The 26,718-nt window shown below is 37.5% G+C and overlaps 1 protein-coding gene across 1 annotated transcript; it reads left to right on the top strand.

Annotated features, from left to right (window-relative positions):
• Nucleotides 1-4,351: 4,351 nt before the first annotated feature.
• On the top strand, nt 4,352-23,019 carry LOC148943299 (HIG1 domain family member 1A, mitochondrial-like). Its single transcript, XM_089100966.1, has 2 exons — nt 4,352-4,510; nt 22,646-23,019. Exons 1-2 carry the CDS (start codon nt 4,423-4,425, stop codon nt 22,840-22,842), a joined length of 285 nt encoding a protein of 94 aa, XP_088957092.1. The 5' UTR covers nt 4,352-4,422; the 3' UTR covers nt 22,843-23,019.
• Nucleotides 23,020-26,718: the final 3,699 nt, after the last annotated feature.

Raw genomic sequence — 26,718 nt, forward strand, 5'->3', positions numbered from 1 at the left:
GACGTCCTCCCACACCAGGCGAGGATGACCTACTTTTCGTTTAGCCCTAAGCGGTTGGCCAAAAAGAAACAATCTTTGGTAATCTGTCATCCTTCATCCGCACAAGGTGCCCTAGCCACCTCAACCTTTCTTTCATTATAGCCCTAGAGAGTGGTATTGAACCACATTTTTCGTGTAACCTATTGTTTGAAATACGATCAGTCATCTGGGTACCCAAAGCAATCCGTGAGTAATATCTCTGGAAAACATCTAGCTAATCTTCATCTGCTTTTCGGAGCGCCCTTGCTTCAGAACCATATTTGACCACTTTCATCACTGTAGCTTCTAATATTGTAAACTCGGTTTGCAGACTAATTTTCCTGTTCTTCCAAACTTTTTTTAACTGTGAAAAATCACCTGAGCCTTGGCTATTCTACTTTTAATATCTTCACTGCTCCCACCATCTTTACTAATAATACTACCAAGGTAAGTGGAGCTGCCCACCTGATCAATCTTTTCACTACCCAACGTCACCTTTTCATCTTCACTTATTCCTAGCCTTAGTGACTGAGTCTTCCTAAAATTAATTTTCAAACCTATTCTAGCACCCCGAACTCGCAAAACCTCTAAAACTTCATTCATTTTGCTCACTTTCCCATACACATTGATCCGCTCCATCAAGGACCGTTGGTCACCGTTGAAAAGAAAAATCTATCTGCCTTGGCTCAAAAGTAGATTTTCTTGTCATGGGCCAAACTATATTGTGGTAATATCACCACTTCGAAAGAAATAAAAGAAAAGCTCTCTATTTTTGGCGATTTGAGATGTAAACGTTGCACATCTCAAGCACTTTCGAACTTGGTCCAATTTCAGTTTGACACTCGTGCCTGTCTGCTTGCAGCTAGAACAAAGCTTTTCAGTCGAAAGCAGAAACATGGCTCACTGGAACGAAAGCTTCTGTGCATAACTTCAGATAGTCCTCTAAAATACCATTGCAATCCACATACTATTGGCTGTGGTTCAAACAACTAGCGAAAACCATCTTTTCTGGCCCCAGGCGAGAATTATGCGTAGCTTTCGAAAATGTAATGTCATATTCACCAATCCAGTCTGTGTTTCACCCTTTGCGTAAAAACTAAGGAGGTTAGACCCTTACCACTTTCTAGCAATGAGCTAAAATTGGCGAACTAGGAAAATAAAACAGGACGAAACAAAAGTATTGCTTCTGCAACAGAAAAGCCCCTCCCCCTCCTTTAAAGCTCCCCTAAGAGCTGGTAAAGTTTGTCATTTACTGAAATCAGGTATGTTTTGAGCAATGATGTTTTTATTATAATTATATTAAGAAAAAAACTCGAAATAATAGACAACCTTCTAGAAACCAAGGTTTCAATATAAATAGCCTAGTGACGAATAATTCATTTATACCATTATGATATAGCTCTAATATTATCTGTTCTTTCTTTTTTATAAATTCATACTTTTGAAGAGTAAAAAAATTATGTTGTCGAGTAAAGGTTTCACATACGTCAATCGGTAATACTTGGAGCATCCTATTTATTTTACAATTAACAATAAGATCAAACTTAAAACATGAAAAAATACAAACAAGAGTGGGGATACCGCCCTTTCATACTTTCCATAAGGCTAAAGATGGAGTTTTCAGGAGAGCAAATTCTTGTCATAAATCGCCCTGTGATGGCAAAAATGTCGTATCCGCACTTTTAAAATTTAGAGCAAAACGCACTTGAAATAAACGTTTTTTGCGGAGCTGAATATTTGGTAGATAGAAAAACGAATGGAACGCTAGTTTAAAGCTGGTAGTAGAGGAGACCTGTTGGTAGAATTTTGGCCCTGTTGGATGAAACTGTTCTAGGTCAAAAGTTTAAACGGGTACGACATATTTGCCCGTCCTTTCTTCTGCTATGGTAGTTACAACAAAAGTGCAGGATAGCGCTTGGGTTCCTTTTCCACTTTGTTATGAGAATTTTTTGTCAAAGTTTTCTCGGGAATAGCTAAGGCTTATCTTAGAGCTCAACCACAGCGTTTCTACCTTTTCACACTGCTCAGATTGTTTAACTGAATTTTAATCCAAAATGATTATAGCCCAACTTCAGAAATTTCGTTTTCTTCGTGAAAAAACTATTAAAGTAAGGTAACTGATTAGGTCTTTATTGATTGCCTTTCCTTCTTCTCAGCTTTTTTGATGAGGGGAGACGGGCTGTACCTTCTTCTTCTGGGCATGCTGTATGTACTGCATTGGATGGGCTTTTGTTTTCTTGACCCATACTTGCAAAAACGTACTCGTAGTACTCCACATCTAGAGGAGACATAAACCTGTTGAATGACTGCACTTTTTTTCAATTGAATTGAATTTATTTACAACCTGTCTAAATACAATGATGACACCGAGTATGGCGGCACAAAAAGAATCGAACAAGAGACAATCTGAGATAAGGACAGAATACGTAAATGGAATTCAATCAACTCATCAGGACAATCACACAGTTGCTATTACGTATGCTCCACGACCAGAAACTGACAGCACAAGCCAACGTCAACAAGCACATAGTTTATTCAAGCACGAAGCCAAACAAAGATGAGAACTACACCCGAACAAGCTATAAGTAATAAACTAAATCATTCGTACAGTATATATGAACAAACACTACACACGAGTGAACGTGCAAAGATATTTTTATGTTCGAAGTATAGAACTGGTGTGGAACTATTAACTCTATACTTTTCTCCCTCCTCTCTAGTCTCAGCCCTACTAAAGCCATATTGTTCAATACACTTCTTTTTCGGTTCGTGCACCTCAATGATTTTTGGCAACACGTTTCTCCTCGCCTGCATCACATAAGTCCTTCGTGCTACGGAAGTGCAAATAATTTTGGTTGAAAGACTGATTCCTATAAATTCTCAAAGGTACTAGACTCCATCCTTCATCGCTACAGATTTCTATATAAAGTTCATTTTGGGAACATTCAGAGTTGCATTTAACATACTTCTTGATCTTCGGAGATCTGACCTGACGATATCTAGTACTCTGTTCATTTGAAAGGATTGGGATGTAAAGACGCCTTTTCGCTAATGTCATTTAGCCACTTCTACCAAGTCTAGTGTTGAATTTACTTGGGAATTCTTAACTACATTCTGTTGAAACGTGCATGTACCAGTTACCTTACTATCCCTCTGAGAATAGTATATCCGTTGTTCAGGAATATGAAGAGTTACGCAGATAAAATTTTTACAAACTCTTCTCGTAATGCCCTCTCCTGTTAAATAGTACCTCCTGGAAACCTTTCTTTGAGTTTCAACCTTTGTGTTCCGTTTTTTTCGATCAAACTTCACAGTTTCTTGTGTTTATTCTCAGTCTATTGTGAAAACGTACATTTGCTTGTGTTATGCATTGAGTTTTTAAAACTTATTGAGTTTCAAACTCCTTGAATTGAGCTAAAACATTATTCACTTGAGCTTGAGCTAAAACATTATTGACATTATTGACATACTTGAGCTAAAACATTATTCACTAGTATATAATTGATCCTTTTTTCTTTTTACTGGTGTTCTCTGAATACTGTCCGACTGTCTTTTAGATCCTTCTGCAAGCCAAATACTGAAAAATCCCTAATATTTCAAAACAGAACTCTGAAAAATGCCAAGATAGAATATTAATACTAACCTTAGGGAATCAAAACAGCTGAGTGCTTCAAAGAATTTCCGCCACTTCCCTGACATATTATTTCTCTTATTTATATTCATAGTCTAATAATTCTTTCTTCTCCTTTTCGGATGTCTGCGATGGAGGCTATACAGTTACGAAGAAACACCCCAGATTAATCCTTCGGTCAGATATGACAATTTTAGCTTTCACAAAACGGGGGAACATGCACTTACGAATAAATTTAAATTATTGATTTGATCAGCTGGGAAGCATTATACAGGAAAACGAACTAAACCATTAGAAAACTCGTAAAAAATAATGCTTATAGGGTTCGTATCTCAATTTTGACAAGGGGTGTCAATTACGACATGTTTGCTTTTATTAGGCAAAATGTATCTGTGACAATCAATATGGTTCTATTATATCTTAGGACCATTTTTTCAATACGATCAACCCTGAGGAAAAACAAATAAAAACGCATCCGTTATCATGTTTCTCACATAACACAAAAATTTTAAATATCGTGAATAGGGACTTGAAACCTCTAAAATAGAGTTATCTGATGTTATAAATTAGATGGTAAGGGTTACTTCTTACAGTCCGTTCTCAGGAACTGTTTGACTGCTAAGCATGATTCGTAGTTGGAAACGCAACTTCATTTAAGCCGTAAATTGACAAATAATTCAAGAGGGACAAATTTTCTCTAAAAAGAGAAAATTTTACTGAAGAAACACAATTAAATAATTATAAAAAGGTAGCCAAGGCCACAAATTCAAAGAATGAGTCAATCATACTTTGAGGATCTTGAAGAAAGCCAGAGCCAAAAGTTAGCCAGAAAAGCAAAAGAGTCTCCTTTTGTAATTGCAGGTAAGAACCTTCTGGAATTCAATTCAAGGATTTAACCTTGTTTTGGTAGGCTAGGCTATTCAATATTTTTCATTGAAATTGTCCACGTCTGTAATATTGACTATGATTAAGGTAAATTTCTAGATAAGGGCTTTCCACTATCTTGGAGAATAGGCTTAGTTGAGCTAGGTGAATAAAACTTTCAGGATTAGTCTTGGGCCTAAATATGTCATTTCTGTGGTAAATTTCTCAATAAGTCACTAATGAGATAGGAAATAGACATACCTTTACAATTAGGATTTCATCCTGAATCCCAATGTATAATTTATTTGTGTCAGGAATGGGTAAATATTTTGCTGCTCATATTATTGACTTACAAACACACTGAACATACACTCTAATGCCTTTTTGGTAAAATTCTACTTTAGCTACTTTTGGCTTACTTGGAAAAGGGTTAGGTTAAAAAAATGAAACTTTCAGGGATGGGTCTACAGGCTAAAGTTTGTCCTGGGAAGGTATTTGAAGTAGGCCTACCTAGCCTACCTCCACTCCTTCTCCCTGCAGAGGGTCATGGGTAATTTTTTGGCAATTCATATTATTGACTTACAAATAAAGTAAACATACTACTCAATACCTTTTTTATGCTCTTTCCAAATATAGCTAGGCTAACAATCATTTTTATTGGAAATGAATTTTACCCCCACCCCTATATATACCAATTCAGGGTACATATTTGCACATTAGGGGGTGGGGGTAAAGTTTATTTGTTATGCAAATGAGAGGTAAGTTTAAACTTTACCGTCATTAATATCAACTGCCAAAAATTTACTGAGTCATGACCCCTGATGACCTTTAAAAAACTATGTATTATAAAAGTGAAACCTTGCAAAATAGATCTTCTGCTTAAATGAAGTCCAACAAAATTGTTTTCAGCTCCACAACTTTGCTCAATCCCAATTTATAAGATTTTAAAGATATGCAAATACATATCCTAAATTTTGAAAAAAAAAACATTGATAGCCTATGGCTTAAAATTCTACTAAAATAACAGGAATTGCATTTTCAGAACTAGCCTAAAGCCAGAGAAAAAGAAACTGATAACTGATAATTAAGATTTTTAAAGGACATCAAAGGTCAGGACCCTCTAGAGAGAGGAGTGGAGGTGGGTACTTCAAAATACTTTCCCAGAACATACTGTAGCACATAGACCCATCCCTGAAAGTTTCATTTTCCTAAACTAACCCCTTTCTAAGATAGCCAAAAGTAGCTAAAGTAGAATTTTACTGCTATTTCTGGTAAATATTTACCAAATCATATTATTGAGTAACAACTAAAGTGAATATACCATTTGATGCCCTTTTTTATGCTGATTATGAATATAATAATCATTTCTATTGGAAACAAATTTTTGCCCCCCCCCCTATATATGCCAATTCAGGGTATATATTTTTACATGAGGGAGGTGGGGGTAAAGTTTAAACTTACCTCCCATTTACATCAGAAACAAAATTTGCCCCCCCCTAATTTGGAAATATATACCCTGAATTGGCATATATAGGGGGGGCTAAATTTCATTTCCGATAGAAATGATTATTATGTTCATAATCAGCATAAAAAAAGGCATTGAATGGTATATTCACTTTAGTTGTTACTCAATAATATGATTTGGTAAATATTTACCCCTTTTCTTATGCTCTTTACAAATATAGTAATCACTTTACCCCACCCCCCTAATATGCAAATATATACCCTAAATTTGTATATATAGGGGTGGGGGTGAAATTCTCTTACAGCAAAAGTGATTATTATATTTAGAAAGAACATTAAAATGGCTGTAAAATTCTACTTTAGCTAGCCTACTTTTGGCTTTCTTGGAAAGAGGTCAGGTTAGGAAAATGAAACTTTCAGGGATAGGTCTACAGGCTTAAGCATGTCCTGATAAGGTATTTTCAAGTACCTACGTCCACTCCTTCTCCCTCTAGATGGTCCTGACCTTTGATGACCTTTAAAAATATGTGTGTTTTAAAAGTGAAACCTTGCAAAATATATCTTCTGCTTAAATAAAATACATTTCCTAAGTTAAAAAAAAAAATACTTTTATGGCTTATAATTCTACTCAAATTAACATGAATTGCATTTTCAGAACTAAAGCCATAGAAAAATAATCTGATAACTTAAAATTAAGTTAAAATGTTGTTTTTTCAAAATTTCAAGGTAAATTTGCAGTGGGCCATATAATTTAGCTAAGATGAAAATGAAAATGTCATTTGATGCCTTTTTTTTATGCTCTTTCATAATTCAAGAATTGCTTCTGGGGCTAGTTGCATCCTGAGCCCTTAAATGGGTCCCAAAGACATTTCATTTTTGTAACCACACAAAGAAGTTATCAACACCAGTTAAGTTATTGAAAAGTGGTTGAAAATATATAATGTGTTTATAAATAAGTAGTTCAAGTGTAATATATTCCAAAAACACTTATTTTTAACAATTCAAACCTCATTTATCAGGCAAATCAAATATAAACTGTTTTTCTACCAGTGTTTACTAGTAGGCAGTACCAGAATAAAAGACAAACTCTTCCTCGGTATATTATCCAAATGCTCAAGGAAAAAGCTGATACATGGCATGAACACGTAAAAATAAAAACTGCAGAATCATGTTTATCATACAAGAAAGCAAGAAATAAAGCAACCAAGTTCCTGAGAATGAACCACCAGGAGGTGGAGGCCGATGTGATTGCATCAGTCCACACTTGCCCAAAAAAATTCTGGAAGCATGTCAGAAGGATCCAAAACACACAGTCTCCATCATGGATTTCATTCGTAGACCTTCACACTCTTGCACACATAGACGGTAATCATTCAAAATCACAAAAATTCAACAAACTATTTGCTTCAGTTTTCACACAAACACAGGTAGTAACAGACCCTCAATTCGCTCCTCCAAATTTAATAAAAGAATTCGACGACTCGGATTTTACCTTTCAGCAGGTTTATCAGACACTTCAGAAACTAGATGCAGGAAAGGTGCCTGACATCGACGGCTTTTCTAACAAGATGCTGTGTGAACTTGCACCAGTTCTGGCAGAGCCACTCACGTACCTATTTAATCTGTGTCTTTTGTCTGGAGTCTGTCCCTCAGCCTAGAAAAAGGTGGTCATTACGCCACTTTATAAGAGTGGTTCCAAATCCCAATTTCACAACTACAGACCAATTTCAAATAGGTCCATTTTTTCCCAAATTATGGAAAAATCCTGGTCTGTAGAATACAGTCATACTTTGAAGAAAATAATATGTGGCATCCAGCCCAACATGGGTTTCGTAAGCGGCGCTCTTGTAATTCATAGCTTCTGGAAGTCATTGGTGACTTTCACTCAATGGCAGATAGGGGGGTTTTGTTTGATTGCATTTATGTTGACTTTTCTAAGGCTTTTGACAAAATTTCTATCTCACTTCTGATTAAGAAGTGTCAATGATACAGGATTGGCTCTCAGACTGCTGCATGGATAACAGATTATCTAACACACAGAACCCAACAGGTTGTTGTAGGAGAAGTCCTATCATATTCCACACCTGTGATCAGCAGAGTTCTGCAGGGCAGTTGCCTAGGGCCTGTACTTTTCTGCATTTTTATTAATGATCTACTGTTTGTTGTTAATAACTCGACTGTAAAAATGTTCGCAGATGATGTGAAGCTGTACAGATCAGTACTGAATGAACAAGAGATTTCACTGCTCCAAAGTGACTTGGATGCTCTGCATCAGTGGTGCATAGCAAACTGTATGTTCATTAACAAGACTAAGTGCAGTACTTTTCATTATCTTTGTAGACCTTCTCAACATTACCCTTACCTCCTTGATGGAAAACGAATTCCAAGCGTTGAGTATATTAGAGATCTTGGGGTTTGCTTCGATTCATGCCTGAAGTTTGAAACATGTGTCGGAGATTACCCATCAGGCAAACTACCAACTGTTGTGCTTAAAGCGCATGTTCTCCAGATTTAACCTCTGTTCACTCATATCACTTTATGTTTCAACTGTCTGCCCAATACTTGAGTATTGCTCATCAGTATGGTTTCCCCTTAACAAGAGAGACCAAGCAAGAATTGAAAAAGTTCAACGTAGGGCGACTAAACTTATACCTTAGCTGAGACATTTGCCATACCAGCAGAGAATGCAGAGACTACAGTTACCCAGTCTTCAGTTCAGGCGTGATAGAGGTGACCTAATAAATACATACAGAATTGTTAAGAACATTGACATTATCACCCCATCTCACTTCTTCGCCTTCTCAAGATACAACACCAGCATAAAATTCACCCACCATGGCCATGTACAAGATTAGGTCAGAACTCACTGTCCAGCCATGTGTGCAAGCCTTGGAACGCACCTCCATCAGAGACTGTTGATACTCTCACAATCCACACTTTCAAAACAAAACTAGCTTCTACAAACTTTCACAGTCGGTCGTTTCAAGATCCATTTTAAATGTGTTTTCATGTATATTTATAGGGAATTTCTGTTATGTGTATATTTTGTAACGTAAGATATATCATTGCCTTATTAAGTTATTCCTTAGTGTGACAAGCTTTTTGTATAGCTTACCACTGTCAGTATTAATAAATAAATAAATAAACTGTTTTTCTATTGTTTCAAGTTTTTTGAATGCCATCAACAAAAACAACACTGAGTTTTGCAATTCAAAACTTTGCTGTCAACAATTCAGGGTATATATTTGCACATGGTAGAATTGCAGTGGGCCATCTAATTTAGTTAGGATGAAAGTGAAAACACTATTTGATGCTTTTTATGCTCTTTCATTACTCATATAAAATGCCTTTGGGGTCCCTTTAAAGGCTCAAGATGCAACTAGCCCCAGAAGCAATTCTTGAATTATGAAAGAGCATAAAAAAAGGCATCAAATGACATTTTCATTTTCATCTTAGCTAAATTATATGGCCCACTGCAAATTTACCTTGAAATTTTGAAAAAACAACATTTTAACTTAATTTTAAGTTATCAGATTATTTTTCTCTGGCTTTAGTTCTGAAAATGCAATTCATGTTAATTTGAGTAGAATTATAAGCCATAAAAGTTTTTTTTTTTTAATTTAGGAAATGTATTTTATTTAAGCAGAAGATCTATTTTGCAAAGTTTCACTTTTAAAACACACATATTTTTAAAGGTCATCAAAGGTCAGGACCATCTAGAGGGAGAAGGAGTGGAGGTAGGTACTTGAAAATACCTTACCAGGACATGCTTAAGCCTGTAGACCTATCCCTGAAGCATAAAAAAGGCTTTAAATGACATTTTCACTGTTATCTTAGCTAAATTGTATGGCCCACTGCAAATTTACCAATTTCAGTATGTATAGACTTGTCATGTAGGCAAGTTTCAGGACCCTCTAGAGGGATAAGGAGGGGAGGTAGGTACTTCAAAATAACTTCCCTGGACATACTTTAGCCTGTAGACCCATCCCTGAAAGTTTTCTAACCTAACCCCTGAAAGTTTCCTAACCTAACCCCCTTCCAAGACTGCCAAAAGTAGCTAAAGTATAATTTTACCAAAATGGTATGACATTGAGTAGTATGGTCACTTATTCATCAGTCAATAATATAAACAGCAAATTATTTGCCTAGAAATGAATCTTACCTGCACCCCCCCCTAGTGTGCAAATATACACCCTGAGTTATATATATATATATATATATATATATATATATATATATATATATATATATATATATATATATATATATATATATATATATATATATATATATATATATATATATATATATATATATATATATATATATATATATATATATAATGCATGTTACATATATAAATAATAAATGAATATATATAAATAAATGTTACATTTGGATTCATGATGAAATTCTGATGCTAAAGGTATGCCTATTTCTTAGCTATATCATTAGTGAGTTAGTTGGGAAAATTGTCCTTTCTAATCCCTCAAAGTGTACAATAGCCTATGAAAGTTGCAGTGTTCTACCAGATTACTAGTTTATTAAACCCAGGCATCTAGAATAAAAAGCATAATAAGCAACTGAAAGCATAATAACTACAAAAGCATGGTAAGCAACTGAAAGCATGTACAAGCACTAAAAGCATAAGCACAGCAGTCATGCAGGATATTAGTAATAGAAGATTAAGATTGCTTACATCCAGTGGAGGATGAACAATTGGTACTGGTGGCTTAATTTGCCTTCTGTATTGGGTTTGGGTCACTGGTGCCTCTGCTGGTGCACTATCTTTGATTGGGTGTTTCTGGTAAGCCACAGTGTTGCCTGAGTGTAGTGTGGGCTGAGACTTGGCATGTTTGTAATACTGCAATTTCTGTGTTGATTGTGCCATTTTCCTCTTCAGCAGTATTTGTTGGTTGGAACAATCTGTTTCTGCAGGTGTTTTTATGTGCAGAGTAAGGTGGAGTGTAAATGGCAGCTCATCAGTAGCTGCGCAGGAGCAGTGTAGCTGTCTACAGGTGTATTCCTGTATTCTAGGAGACCCAAGTATGGGTCATCTCCACCTCCAGTTGCCTTGGTGAAGATGTTCTTGCATGTGGGAACAGCATTTTCTACCAACCTATTGGACTCAGGGTAGATAGGGCTGGATGTATTGTGTTTTATACCCAGTCCTCTACAAGATGTTTAAACTCTGAGGATGTGTATTGTGTTCTATTGTCTGACATGATGGTATGAGGAATGCCATGTAGTTCTATTGTCTGACATGATGGTATGAGGAATGCCATGTTGGGCAAAATGTGTTTTGAGTTTGCTGGTGACTTCCTTGGATGTTAGGTTCTTCAGCCTGTTGATCTAAAAAATAACAGCTGTGGTAGTTGACTGTTGTGAGGTATTTTTCTTTGTTCAAATCAAAAATGTCAAAGGCTACCTGCTACCATGGTGCTAATGGAATCTGTGAGTTTATAAGAGGCACTTTCTGATTGTTGTGACTATGTTTCTGGCAGGCTGGGCAGATTGTGATTAGTGCTTCAGTGTCACTTTTCATCTTTGGTCAGTAAACAAGCATCCTAGGGCATTGTTTTGTTTTTTCCATACCAAAGTTTGAGCCACTTGAGGATGTTGGGTTGCATCTTCAGGGGAATAATGATTCTGTCACCCTTGAATATGATGCCATTCATGTAGGATAAATTGTGCTGGAAGCACAGTTATTCATCTTCCTTGGTGTGAAGTTGTATTTCCTTAAGTCTTACATCACTAACAGGAAGAACACATGCAATATGGTGGACATACACTTCAATTTCTCTATGGAGCTTCTTATCAACATCAGGGAGGTGCAGTCTTGATAGCATATATGCAACAGCAATTTCTGTCCCTGGTCTGTAGACAAACTCTAGACAATAGGGTTGAATCTGGAGCATCATTTGCTAAACTCTGGCAGGGGTTTTTTGAAGTGGATTTCAGAGGATAGTCTCAAGTGGATGGTGGTCTGTTGTTACTCATACATGCCTGTCATATACAAAGGGATGGAAGTGCTTGCAACCAAAAACTATTGCTATAGCTCCTTCTCCAGTTGTGAGTATTTTTGTTCAGCTTTGCTGAGAGAGCATGACATGCATGTCATGACATTACCATCTGATGAGATATATGCTCCTAGACCATGTGATGAAGCATCCATGGTGAAATCAATTGACTTGCATGAGTGGTCAAAGTATGCTTAGTTTGAGACTGTTGAATCATTGATATTTTTCATGGCTTCATCATGTTCCTTGGCCCAAGTGAATTTTGTGGATTTGCTGAGGTTGTGTAGGATTTTGTTCTGTGTTGATAGGTTTGGAATGTATTTTGCAAGGTAGTTTGACATTCCCAACAGGGCTGTAAATTCCTCTTGGTTTGATGGTGTAGGCATGTTGTTGATGGCTTCAAGTTTGTCAGATCTGGCTGCATTCCTTGTTCACTATTAACATGTCCAAAGTAGGTCACACTAAAGTGACATTTCCCTTTGTTGAATCTGATGCCCTTTTCTCTTGCTCTCTTAAGTATAGCTGTCAATCACTTATTATGTTCCTGAAAGGTTGACCCAAAAACTAGAAGATCATCAATGATGACAGCAAAAAAATCTAGTCCCTCAAAAGCCTCTTCAGTTCTTCTTTGGAACTCATCCTGGGCAGATTGGAATTGGTATCTGCCAAAGATGGTGTTGAATGTGGTTAGATCTGCAGACTTGTCATCAAAGACTAGCAACCAATACCCTGATCTTGCATCCAACTTGCTTAAAGATTTTACTCCATGGAGTTTGAATGTGATATCTTCCAGGGAGGGAATAGGGTAGAGTGGTCTTTGGATTGATTTATTAAAATCAGCAGGGTTGATACATATTTGTAGACTGCCATCTTTTTTTCTACAGCAACCATTGAATTAACCCACTTAGTTGGTTCAGAGATTTTTTTAATTATACCCTGTTCTTCCATGTAATTAAGTTCTGCTTCTACTTTCCCTCAAAGTGATGATGGGATTCTTCTTGCTGGGTATGCTGTAGAGACTGCGTTGTCCTTCAGGTGCAAATGGCACTCCATCTAGCTTATCTATTTCTTGGAAAATGTCTTTGTAGTTGCTGACTATATCATGTCAAATTTTGTCCTGTGAAATACATACATGTTGTTGCAAGCGTTTTCCTCAAATTTACTGACATTCAGGACAAGTTTCACTATGTTCAGATAAATGCTTGACTGGAATCCAAGAATTAGTGCTGAGTCAGTTTTGACAATAAAGAATGGTAAGGTTTCAGCTTTGCTTGATTTGTGCTTGCAGCTCAGCTCTTGATTTGTGCGTGCCTCTGGCAGGAATTTTGGATCCACAGTAGCTAGTGAGTTTCTGAGTACTTTGTTTCAGTGATGGCGGATGTGGTAAGGCATCAAAATACTTGGCAGGTAAAATGTTTGCTTGTGCTCCTGTGTCAGATTCGAACTTCACAGGTAGGGAGTGGTTCACTTCCAATGTAATAAGAGCCTCATCCCTGTCTTTATTGGTTTTGTTTTCTATGACATATAGGAAGAGGTTGTCATCTTCATCACTGTTTTCAGTTGGGCTCTCCTTGTATTCAGTCACAGCATTAACTGATTTGTTGCTTTTGCACACATGTGCAAAGGGATTTAGCTTTTCACAATTTGTGCAGGTTTTGCCCTTTGCAGGACCAATGTGGCCAGGTGAGTATGTACCTCTACAGAAAAAGCACTCCTTAGTTTTTCTAGATGATGCAGGTGCATCTTTGTATTTCCTGACTTGATGTTTGTACTTCTGGATAGCATCAATGTCTTTCTTTATTTGGTGAGGTCCTTTAAAAAAAATCATTAGTATTAAATAGAAATTAATACTAGAAGATAGCCAAGATGCCCACATTCAACCAGAGCAACAAGGTATACAAATAACTTTATCTTCTTAAAGAGATGCTAAATTAAAGATAATTTTGAAATAAATGAAATTTAAGGTGACTTTTTATTAATTGGATAGAAGTAAATTTAACAATAAGATCCTTGTGAGCATCCCAGCACCAGGCTATTAACCTAAACAGTGCAAATTTACAAAAATGTTCAAAAGATTCAAAAACATGTACAATCATGACAAAAAAAAAGTTTGAAATTATCATAGGTAGCACAATAGTGCAGCCTAAGTAAACAACAATGTTGGCACAATGTATTTTTTTTCATTTTTTTTTTTTTTTTTGACCAGGGCACTTTGTATCAAAGGAGTTGTTGTAGAAACTTCATAAAGGGCTTATTCAATTAGAAATTGGAAGGGCTAGTGCCCTTTTTAATAGTCAACAGTGATTGGGGGGCAACTAACCCCCCTCCCATGCCCGCCATTCCCCAAACACATTCAATCAAAATTTTGAGATAGCCATTTTGTTCAGCATAGTTGAAAAGTCCAGAAATTACGTCTTTGAAGATCCCCCCCCCAAGCCATCAGGGCAAGGGTGGTTAGTTATGCCCTGGGGGCATTTAAGGTTTATATAGAAAGGCTGATTTTTGAAACTCCAAAAAGTGCTCATTTGATTGGAAATTGAAAGGGTTAGTGCCATTTTTAATAGTCAAAAGTGATTGGAGGGCAACTGACCCCCCTCTCATGCCTACCATTTTCTCAACCACATCCAATCAAAATTTTGAGATAGCCATTTTGTTCAACATAGGTAAAAGTTCTGGAAATTAGGTGTTTGACAATGACCCCCCCCCCCCCCACAGCCCTGTAAGTTATGTCCTGGGGGCATATAAGGTTTTTATAGAAAGTCCTGTCATAGAAACTTCAAAAAGGGCTCATTTGATTGGAAATTGAAAGGGCTAGTGCCCTTTTTAGTAGTCAAAAGTGATTGGAGGGCAAATAACCCCTCTCACTCCCACCATGTCCCCAAACAATCCAATCAAAATTTTGAGATAGCCATTTTGTTCAACGTAGTTGAAAGGTCCAGAAATAATGTCTTTAAGGATGACAAATCCCTCACAACCCCCAGGGCAAAGGTTGTAAGTTATGCCGTGGGGCATATAAGGTTTTTATGGAAAGCATTGTTGTAGAAACCTCAAAAAGGACTCATTCAATTGGGAATTGAGATGGCTAGTGCCCTTATTAATAGTCAAAAGCGATTGGAGGGCAAATGCCCCCCCCCACACCCATCATTTCCCCAAACACTTCCGATCAACATTTTGATATAGCCATTTTGTTTAATGTAGCTGAAGTGTCTAGAAATCATGTCTTTGAGTGTGACCCCCCCCCACATCCCTCCGGGCTAAGGTTGTAAGTTATGCACTGGGGCACATAAAGTTTTTATAGAAAGTGTTGTTGTAAAAACTTCAAAAAGGGCTCATTGGATTGGAAATTGAGAAGGCTATTGTCCTTTTTAATAGTCAAAAGCAATCAGAGGGAGACTTTCTCTCCCCCCCCCCCACACCCATCATTTCTCCAAACACTTCCAATCAACATTTTGATATAGCCATTTTGTTCAATGTAGCTGAAGTGTCTAGAAATCATGTCTTTGAGGATGATAATCCCCCCACAGCCCTCAGGGCTAAGGTTGTTGTAGAAACTTCAAAAAGGGCTCATTGGATTGGAAATTGAGAAGGCTATTGTCCTTTTTAATAGTCAAAAGCAATCAGAGGGAGACTTTCTCACCCCCCCCCCCACACACCCATCATTTCTCCAAACACTTCCAATCAACATTTTGATATATCCATTTTGTTCAATGTAGCTGAAGCGTCTAGAAATCATGTCTTTGAGTATGACAGCCCCCCCCCCAACATCCCTCCGGGCTAAGGTTGTAAGTTATGCACTGGGGCACATAAAGTTTTTATAGAAAGTGTTGTTGTAAAAACTTCAAAAAGGGCTCATTGGATTGGAAATTGAGAAGGCTATTGTCCTTTTTAATAGTCAAAAGCAATCAGAGGGAGACTTTCTCCCCCCCCCACCCATCATTTCTCCAAACACTTCCAATCAACATTTTGATATATCCATTTTGTTCAATGTAGCTGAAGTGTCTAGAAATCATGTCTTTGAGTATGACAACCCCCCCTCACATCCCTCAGGGCTAAGGTTGTAAGTTATGCCCTGGGGGCACATAAGGTTTTTATTGAAAGCGTTGTTGTAAAAACTTCAAAAAGGGCTCATTGGATTGGAAATTGAGAAGGCTATTGTCCTTTTTAATAGTCAAAAGTAATCAGAGGGAGAATCCCCCCCCCCCATGCCCATCATTTCCCCAGACGCTTCTGATCAACATTTTGATAAACAAAAAATCGCGAAGAAAGGAAGAAAACGAGGACAATTAACAGCCAGTGAAAAATTTCACTTTTTTCACTGGCCAGTGAAACATTTTTTTCACTGGCTGTTAATTGTCCTCGTTTTCTTCCTTTCTTCGCGATTTTTTGTTTATCATGATTAGCCAGTGTGGTCTCAGAAATTATTTATCAACATTTTGTTAAGGCCAAACTTCAAAAAGGGCCTAATTGGATTGGAAATTGAGAAGGATATTGTCCTTTTTAACAGTCAAAAGCAATCAGAGGGAGAATTCCCCCCCCCCCCCACTTCCATCATTTCTCCAAACACTTCCAATCAACATTTTGATATAGCCATTTTGTTCAATGTAGCTGAAGCGTCTAGAAATTATGTCTTTGAGTATGACAACCCCCCTCACATCCCTCAGGGCTAAGGTTGTAAGTTATGCCCTGGGGGCACACAAGGTTTTTATCGAAAGCGTTGTTGTAAAAACTTCAAAAAGGGCTCATTGGATTGGAAATTGAGAAGGCTATTGTCCTTTTTAATAGTAAAAAGCAATCAGAGGGAGACTTTCTCTCCCCCCCCCCCACACCCATCATTTCTCCAAACACTTCCAATCAACATTTTGATATAGCCATTTTGTTCAATGTAGCTGAAGTGTCTAGAAATCATGTCTTTGAGTATGACACCCCCCCCCCTCACATCCATCAGGGCTAAGGTTGTAAGTTATGCCCTGGGGGCACATAAGGTTTTTATCGAAAGCGTTGTTGTAAAAACTTAAAAAAGAGCTCATTGGATTGGAAATTGAGAAGGCTATTGTCCTTTTTAATAGTCAAAAGTAATCAGAGGGAGAATCCCCCCCCTACGCTCATCATTTCCCCAGACGCTTCTGATCAACATTTTGTTATGGCCAAACTTCAAAAAGGGCCTAATTGGATTGGAAATTGAGAAGGATATTGTCCTTTTTAGTAGTCAAAAGCAATCAGAGGGAGAATCCCCCCCCACTTCCATCATTTCTCCAAACACTTCCAATCAACATTTTGATATAGCCATTTTGTTCAATGTAGCTGAAGCGTCTAGAAATTATGTCTTTGAGTATGACAACCCCCCCCCCCTCACATCCCTCAGGGCTAAGGTTGTCAGTTATGCCCTGAGGGCACATAAGGTTTTTATCGAAAGCGTTGTTGTAAAAACTTCAAAAAGGGCTCATTGGATTGGAAATTGAGATGGCTATTGTCCTTTTTAATAGTCAAAAGTAATCAGAGGGAGAATCCCCCCCCCCCCATGCCCATCATTTCCCCAGATGCTTCTGATCAACATTTTGTTATGGCCAAACTTCAAAAAGGGCCTAATTGGATTGGAAATTGAGAAGGCTATTATCCTTTTTAACAGTCAAAAGCAATCAGAGGGAGAATTCCCCCCCCCCCCCACTTCCATCATTTCTCTAAACACTTCCCATCAACATTTTGATATAGCCATTTTGTTCAATGTAGCTGAAGCGTCTAGAAATTATGTCTTTGAGTATGACAGCCCCCCCCCTCACATCCCTCAGGGCTAAGGTTGTAAGTTATGCCCTGGGGGCACATAAGGTTTTTATCGAAAGCGTTGTTGTAAAAACTTCGAAAAGGGCTCATTGGATTGGAAATTGAGAAGGCTATTGTCCTTTTTAATAATCAAAAGCAATCAGAGAGAGACTTTCTCCCCCCCCCCCACACCCATCATTTCTCCAAACACTTCCAATCAACATTTTGATATAGCCATTTTGTTCAATGTAGCTGAAGTGTCTAGAAATCATGTCTTTGAGTATGAAAACCCCCCTCACATCCCTCAGGGCTAAGGTTGTAAGTTATGCCCTTGGGGCACATAAGGTTTTTATCGAAAGTGTTGTTGTAAAAACTTAAAAAAGAGCTAATTGGATTGGAAATTGAGAAGGCTATTGTCCTTTTTAATAGTCAAAAGTAATCAGAGGGAGAATCCCCCCCCCCCCACGCCCATCATTTCCCCAGACGCTTCTGATCAACATTTTGTTATGGCCAAACTTCAAAAAGGGCCTAATTGGATTGGAAATTGAGAAGGCTATTGTCCTTTTTAACAGTCAAAAGCAATCAGAGGGAGAATTTCCCCCCCCCACTTCCATCATTTCTCCAAGTACTTCCAATCAACATTTTGATATAGCCATTTTGTTCAATGTAGCTGAAGTGTCTAGAAATTATGTCTTTGAGTATGACAACCCCCCCCCCTCATCCCTCAGGGCTAAGGTTGTAAGTTATGCCCTGGGGGCACATAAGGTTTTTATCGAAAGCGTTGTTGTAAAAACTTCAAAAAGGGCTCATTTGATTGGAAATTGAGAGGGCTATTGCCCTTTTTAATAGTCGAAAGTAATCAGAGGGAGAATTCCACTCCCCACCCCCCAACGCCCATCATTTCCCCAGACGCTTCTGATCAACATTTTGTTATGGCCAAACTTCAAAAAGGGCTCATTGGATTGGAAATTGAGAAGGCTATTGTCCTTTTTAATTGTCAAAACCAATCAGAGGGAGAATTCCCCCCCCCCCCACACCCATCATTTCTCCAAACACTTCCAATCAACATTTCGATACAGCCATTTTGTTCAATGTAGCTGAAGCGTCTAGAAATCATGTCTTTGAGTATGACAACCCCCCCTCACATCCCTGAGGGCCAAGGTCGTAAGTTATGTCCTGGGGGCACATAAAGTTTTTATCGAAAGTGTTGTTGTAAAAACTTCAAAAAGGGCTCATTGGATTAGAAATTGAGAAGACTATTGTCCTTTTTAATAGTCAAAAGTAATCAGAGGAAGAATCCCCGCCCTCCCATCATTTCCCCAAACGCTTCTGATCAACATTTTGTAATGGCCATTTTGTTCAGCATAGTTGAAAGTCCTGGAAATTATGTCTTTGAGGACACCACCCCCCCATCCATAGCCCTCAGGACAAGGGTTGTAAGTTATGCCCTTGGTACATATAAGGTTTTTATAGAAAGTATTGTTCTAGAAGCTTTAAAAAGGGCTCATTCAATTTGAAATTTAGAAGACTAGTGCCTTTTTTATTATTTGGAAGTGATCAGAGGGCAAATGACCCTTCCCCCATGCCCATCATTTCCCCAAACAATTCCAATCAAAATTTTGAGATAGCCATTTTGTTCAAGGTATTTGAAAGATCCGGAAATTATGTCTTTGAGGATAACAAATCCTCCCAGCCCTCAGGACAAGGGTTGTAATTTATGCCCTGGGGGAAGACAAGGTTTTTGTAGAAAGTGTAGTCATATAAACTTCGGAAAGGCCTCATTGGATTGGTAGTCAGACGTGCTCTTTAGTGCTATAGTGCTCTTTTTAAGAGTCAACGTGGTCAGAGGGCAGCTACCCCCCCCCCCCACACACACACACAAACACGTCGTGTTTTCCCGAGATGTATCCAATAGATATTCTGAGATAGTCCTTTTATTCAAAATAGTTCAAATATCATATAACAAGGCTTTTGAGGTTGACAGAAACCGCCAGAGCCTGAGGGCAAGGGTTGTAAGTTATGCCCCTGGGGCATTTAAGGTTCTTATGAAAGGGATGATTTATAAGCTTTAGAGGTGGCTCATTTGGTTGATATTGGAAGTTCTAGTTCCCTTTTAAGAGTCAATAGTGATGGAAGTTATTGAGCCCCCCCCCCCACCCAACTACCCCTCTTTTCACCAAATGCATCTGATTGAAACTGTGCAATAGCAATTTTATTTAAAATAGTCCAAAGAACATATAAAAATACTTCCAGGGTTGGGAAAACCCCCCAGATCCCTGGGACAAGGGCTTTAAGTTATGCCCTGGGGGCATATAAGGTTTTTATGGAATGGGTGGTCGTTTTAAATTCAGATGGGTCTCGTTTGATTTTAAATTGGAAGTTATAGTGCCCTTTTTAAGAGTCAACGTGGTCAAAGGGCAGCTACCCCCCCTCCACACACACCCCCCCTACAGCTCTCAGGGAAAGGGTGGTAAGTTATGCTCTTGGGACATATAAGGTTCTTATAAAAAGGGTGGTTGTATATGCTTTGGAGAGGACACATTGGATTGGTAATCATAAGTTATAATATCCTTTTTAAGAGTCAAAGTGATCAGAGCGCAGCTACCTCCCCCCCCCCCACACACACACACACAAACACGTCGTGTTTTTCTGAGAGGTATCCAATAGATATTCTGAGGCAGTCCTTTTATTCAAAATTGTCCAAATATCATATAACAAGGCTTTTGATGTTGACAGAAACCTCCAGAGCCTGAGGGCAAGGATTGTAAGTTATGCCCCTGGGGCATTTAAGGTTCTTATGAAAGGGATGATTTATAAGCTTTAGAGGTGGCTCATTTGGTTGATATTGGAAGTTCTAGTTCCCTTTTAAGAGTCAATAGTGATGGAAGTTATTGAGCCCCCCCCCCACCCAACTACCCCTCTTTTCACCAAATGCATCTGATTGAAACTGTGCAATAGCAATTTTATTTAAAATAGTCCAAAGAACATATAAAAATACTTCCAGGGTTGGCACAATCCCCCAGATCCCTGGGGCAAGGGATTTAAGCTGTGCCCTGGGGGTATATAAGGTTTTTATGGATGGGTGGTCGTATTAAATTAAGATGTGTCTCATTTGATTCTAAATTGGAAGTTATAGTGCCCTTTTTAAGATTCAAAATGATTTGAGAGAAACCTCCACCCCCCTCCACGCCCATCATATCCCATAACAAATATCCAAATAAAGTTTTGAGTCATCAGTTGTTTCGGCATTGTTGAATGGTTCAGTAATTGTGCGTTGCAATAGTTGTTGTAGCATTAGTAGCAGTATGCAAGAAGCACCTTTTTTTCAACATCCCCTTCAAGTACAGTTGAAATATTGCCCAAACTTTTTACCTTAATTCCCTTAGGTTTATTAGTTGTAGTAGTAGAACCAGTAAATATAATAGTAGCACCAGTAAATATAGTAGTAGCAGTAGGATTACAGTTAATAGTAGTAGTCTCAGTTTTAGTAGCAGTAGTAGTAGTAACAGTAACAGTAGCAGTATTTGCAAGAGTAGAAGCATCAAAACCCCTATGCTCTCTAAAATCCAGAATATAATCTTTACTTTACTGGAAAAAAATTCTTTTAAATGTTTTTCACTTTTATAAATTTTAGAAATCAAAAATTAATTAAGATTTTAAGGAATAAATGTCAGCATATGTATATTAAACTGACAATGCACATTTTTCCAGTAAATTCATTTGATTTTTTTTTTCAGTAAAGTACAAATTATATTCTGGCTTTTAGAAAGCATAGGGGTTTTGAACCCTAGTCATATTAATTTCTGCTCATTTTGAGTTTGATTCTGTTATTTTTTTTAATTTCTGTTTGTTTTGGGTTTCATTTATTTATTGATACTGATTTGTAGTAGTTGTATGCTTGGTAGATTATTTTGATTCCATCTTTGTTCATTTTTGGTTTAACGGAGTTCTTTACTTTTTTTGAAAAACTTATTTTGTGGAAAAAGTTTTTTTTTAATGAAATTTAGAAATAACCAATCAGTGGCTTAGATGGTATATCGAATTGTTTCAGTTTCGAATAGAGTTCAGTAGAACTTAACTGTTACTTCATCAGGTTTTGACCTTTAATTACAATTTGTTTTGGTTTCAAGCATATTTCTTGACTTTTCGCCTGTCTTTTAGGAAACTAAATCTCTGACACACTAAAGACAGGGGAGGGGAGGGGAAATCCTGAGCCTAGCTAATTATAGAATATATATTTAATGTATTTTAAAGCAATGATAAATATAATACTTTCCCCAAACCCAAGCTTAGGGTTGTTGCTCAAGGAGTGGCAGCCCCAAGCTCAACACCTTTTTCCCCTTTCACAGACTTAATCTCACAGATATAAATTGGTCCTTTATCTCCAACAAAGCCATGACAAAGATCTCAATCGACAAAGCTATCAAGATACGCCAAATTTATAAGACTTTTTATTCCGCCTCGGCTCAACACATCTATGACAACTCATACCATTTCATTTTGTTTGATAAATCCTCCATTGTTGCCCCCGTTAAAGGTCTCATGCAAGTTTTCAGGGAGGTAGTTGAAATAAAAAAGTACATCCACCAAATGTCGCCCCTAATCCTGGAGAAACTTATCTAAGCTCCATTTATAATGAACTTGTTAATTCCGATAGTTAATTCCACAAAATCATTAAAAGGATCTTTAATAATATCATGCCTAATAAGCGATTAGCCTTAAAAAGGCTTTGCCCAATTTTTGCTTGGAACATTGTAACTTGGAAAGGGTCTTCTTTGTAGTTTAATGTTTGTTCTAAGTTTTTTTTATTGTCCTGTGGGCTCTCATCTGTATTTTTTATTATTTCAAGCTGTTTGGGGATAAATAATTGCTTCTTTTTTTCTTGTTTCAGGTTTGGGAGGTCTTGCATCTGCTCTTGGATATGGAGCATATATGTATAAGAACCGTGGTCAGATGTCGACATCAGTATATTTGATGCAACTTCGAGTAACAGCACAAAGTGCTGTGGTTATTGCCCTGCTTGGCGGAGTTACCTATAGTTTAATTACTCAGTATGTTTTAAGTCCAAAAGAAAATGACAAAAAATAGGTGTTGTTGCGCTATCATAGGTACAATAAGTTTTTATAAGGAAACCCCAAACAAATTTTGGAAAATAGTGAACATATTATTAGTGTCTTCTTGAATTATCTAAATTAATCGGTGTTGAAGAACGATCTTGTTTTATGGCTTGACTTTTATCTATAATTAAAATATGTATGAACTTAGTTTTTTGCCCAAAAATTATAGTTACTATTATTATTTATTAATAACCTGTCTTCATACTAAAAGAAAAATGACGGAGCACTGCAAGAATAAGCAAAAGAACACTATACCAACTATGACAATGTAACTAGTGTAGAAGGAATTGGTTCCAAGCACTGTTTGATATATTTTGGTTTTATATAAGTTTGACTGCAGCTAAAGTAGGACCTGCTATATGAAGATTACTGATGAGCCTTGAACTGCGGGTCCAAATTGGATATCTCAGTAGGTATTTTGCGAAATGGAAGAAAGTGTAGCGGATTTTCAATTTATCGGCGTGTGTAAGAATCTTCCAGAAGGATGCAATGTAGAAGATGTGGAAGAGGGCAACAGTATTGACACATAATGGTGATCAAAACGAATCTTAGCAAAGACGAAGCTTAGCAGAGACAATGGGAATGCCGAGATAAACGATTTGGTCAGATGGGCGGATCTTTGAATTTCTATGTACAATTTCGTCAGGAAGTGGGTCTTTCCACTTACAAAGGACTACTTTGGACTTTTTAGCGTTGAATTCAAGACTAGATTTTAATTATTCTGTTTCAGTTCTTGGAAAGTTCCAGCACTTTTGTCCAAAGTTCAGCTGAGGTTAAAAAATGTCATCAGCATAAGTAACTAGGGAGATATTGAGGCCAGAAAGAACGCAAGACATCTGACACTGGTCTTGGGCTTCAAGGACATGACTATTGAAATAAGAGGGTTGAGTCAATGGCACCTTGCCTAGCTCCTTTCTTAACTTGTACAGTTCTATCCAGTGGTCTTGCCATTTCGGCTTTCTTAAGAAGGACTTTAAGTTTGACTCGTAGCTTAGCATACATATCCCTTTGAGATTTGGGGATAGCCGGATTTGCTCCTTTTTTAGCAGCCCTTAAAAGTATGAGAGGATGGCTCAGGGAGTCAAAGGCGTGGTGAACATCATGACTTGCCAATGCGAGTTAACTACTTGTGAAAGAAGCATCAAGCAGAGCTTTAGCTACAACCATAAGAGCGTTTGCACGTCCAATTCCATGTTGAAAGCCAAATTGATGTGGAGGCGTGTAAAATTTTTCTTCAAGCTCTTTTATGAAATTAAATTTAAAAAAACAAGTTTTTTTTAAATGAAAGTAAGGACAGACATTAAAACTTAAAACGGACAGAAATTATAAAGTATATGAAAGGAGCTGTCCCCTCCTCAACCCCTTGCTCTTTACGCTATAGTTTGGCTCTTTGTCACAACTTTACTTTTTAAAACAAAAAACATTTTAGCGTAAAGAGTGAGGCGTTGAGGAGGGGACAGCCCCTTTCATATATGAAATAATTTCTGTTCATTTTAAGTTTTAATGTCGCTCCTTCCTTTCTGTTAAAAAAAAACTTGTTTTTTAATTTAATTTCTGAACGTTTTCAAATAATGGAGGTTCGACTTTAGCTCACCGTACATGAAAAATTAAAACAAAATGTGTATATTAGTTTTGGCTGATTTAATCCGTATATGAAGGATTGCCCCCTCCTCAGTATCTTGCTCTTTACGCTAAAGCTGTTAGCACTTTTAAAAAGACTTTTTATTCTAATTAAACGGCCCCCGTGTTTCAGTAATGCTCTATAAAAATTGGGACAAACAGTCAAACTTTAGCGTAAAGAGCAAGGTAATGAGGAGGGGGCAACCCTTTATATATGGAATAATTTCTGTTCGTTTTTCAAATAATGCCGGTAAAATTGTCATCAGCCTCTATGAAATATACCCCTCCTCTCACGGAAAACTCCTCCGTGGAAATTTCATCCTATGTAAAGTGCCCCCCCTCGCGTCAAATTCTCTCCAGACCGTTCTATCCTCACATAGAATTCACCATCCCTGTAAAATTCTCTTTAGCATTCTTACTTTTGAATTAGACTTTAATCTGTAATCGGTTTCTCGTTCACTCCAAAAATCCCCTTTCATGGAAATTATTTCCCATAAATCAAACTTGCGGAATAAGCCCCTAGGTTATTCTCCTGGAATATCTCCATACGAAAAATTTGGCAAAGAGAACGTAAGACAATTAAAAAAAATTTTGTATAGTAAATCTGTCGAATTCCCCCAGTGTAACATTTCCTCTGGAATATTCACACCCCCCCCAGAAATTTCACTCCCCAAGGAAGATTCTCCCTATAGAAATCGACCTCAGGCACAACCCCCACCTCAAAAAAATGTCTATACTTCCCAATAACAAATTCTATGCGTAACAATGGGCAAATTTCATAACTTAAAGGCCTCTCTCCGTGGACTGTGGGGGGTCACTTTACACTTAAAGACATAATTATTTGATCTTTCAACTATACTGAACAAAATGGCTATCTCAAAATTTTTGGGGGAAAATGGGCTTGGGAGGGGGCCCAGTTGCCCTCCGATCTTTTTGGTCACTTAAAATGGGCACTAGAACTTGTAACTTCCGTTCGAATGTGCCCTCTCTCGATCTTATAGGACCATTATTTCGATATGATCACCCCTGGGTGTTCTGACGCTGATGTATCTCTGACGCTCAATCCTAATGAAATATACCAAAGTAAGATTAAAATATAATACTTAGAAATAAATTTGGGATATATATTTGTACATTAGGGCGGGGGGGGGGTAATATATTGTGGGTCTGTTTCTCTGACGCTCAATCCTAATGAAATATAAAAAATGTGATGCAAATATAATGCTTTATTAACCAAATTATGGAAACTACAGAGGTACTTTACCCCCACCCCGCCTTTAATGTGCAAATATAAAGCTCAAATTTGTTTGTAAAAAAAAAACATCGACAAAAAAAAACGGCTATACTTAGGTTTTACTTAGATGAAAAATATTAGGTAGGGGGTATGTCATACAAGTAACTGTATTTTGTATTTCCATTATTTAGCCCTAAATTTTTTATTGATAACTTGATGCAATGTTTTTTTTTGTATTTTACTTGACTCAGCCCTGTCCCGGAATTTTAAGGGTATTTTTGACGCCTGAAGCGAGTTCGGCTGTCAAAGCTTGTGATAGCCTTTTGAAAATAAAAATATTTTTATTTTTATGTGAGATGCTTGTTCTCTCGGATATGTTATAAAACAACATCTTAACCTGCTGTTCATTATTCAGGCGAGTCTAAATTTTGGCACTCATGCCAAAAGAAATCAAACATTGTACCAACACCAATGAAAGTGGTCCATGGGTTCTATCCCTGCTGTCAAAGGGCGGGCTAGGTCTTCTTCAAAATTAAATTGGTGGAACTCAAAAGCATATTATTTTTTTTTCCTATTTGGGTAATATGTGATTTGCTACATCACACTCATTAAATCACAGTGTAAGCTAGTTTTTGGGATATTTTCATGTTGGTCGGGAGCTTCCTAGCCAACTCGAAGGACTAATATCAAAACAAAACATAAGAACCTTTGACACACCAGAAAGTAGTGGCAAACCAATTTCTTGTATGTCAAAGGTTCTTTTGTTTTTGCACATGTCTCGGTGTTACATGCTGGATGAATATGAGTCAAATTATAAGGATTGCCGTGTTCATTTTTAGAAGAAGTGTCTTTGAAACCCCCAATTAAAATTGTTGTATCCCACAACGCCTTTTTTTTCCTTTTAAGTCTTTGGTCAATGTTCTACTAATGTAGTTTGTAATTTGCTCATTCGTGCTGATCCATTTACAAGGGCTTCATAGTCTCAATGTTCAA

The sequence above is a fragment of the Artemia sp. Qi Xiang Cuo genome, chromosome 15 (assembly GCF_049724085.1).
Source record: "Artemia sp. Qi Xiang Cuo chromosome 15, ASM4972408v1, whole genome shotgun sequence".
Taxonomy (NCBI): Eukaryota; Metazoa; Arthropoda; class Branchiopoda; order Anostraca; family Artemiidae; genus Artemia; species Artemia sp. Qi Xiang Cuo.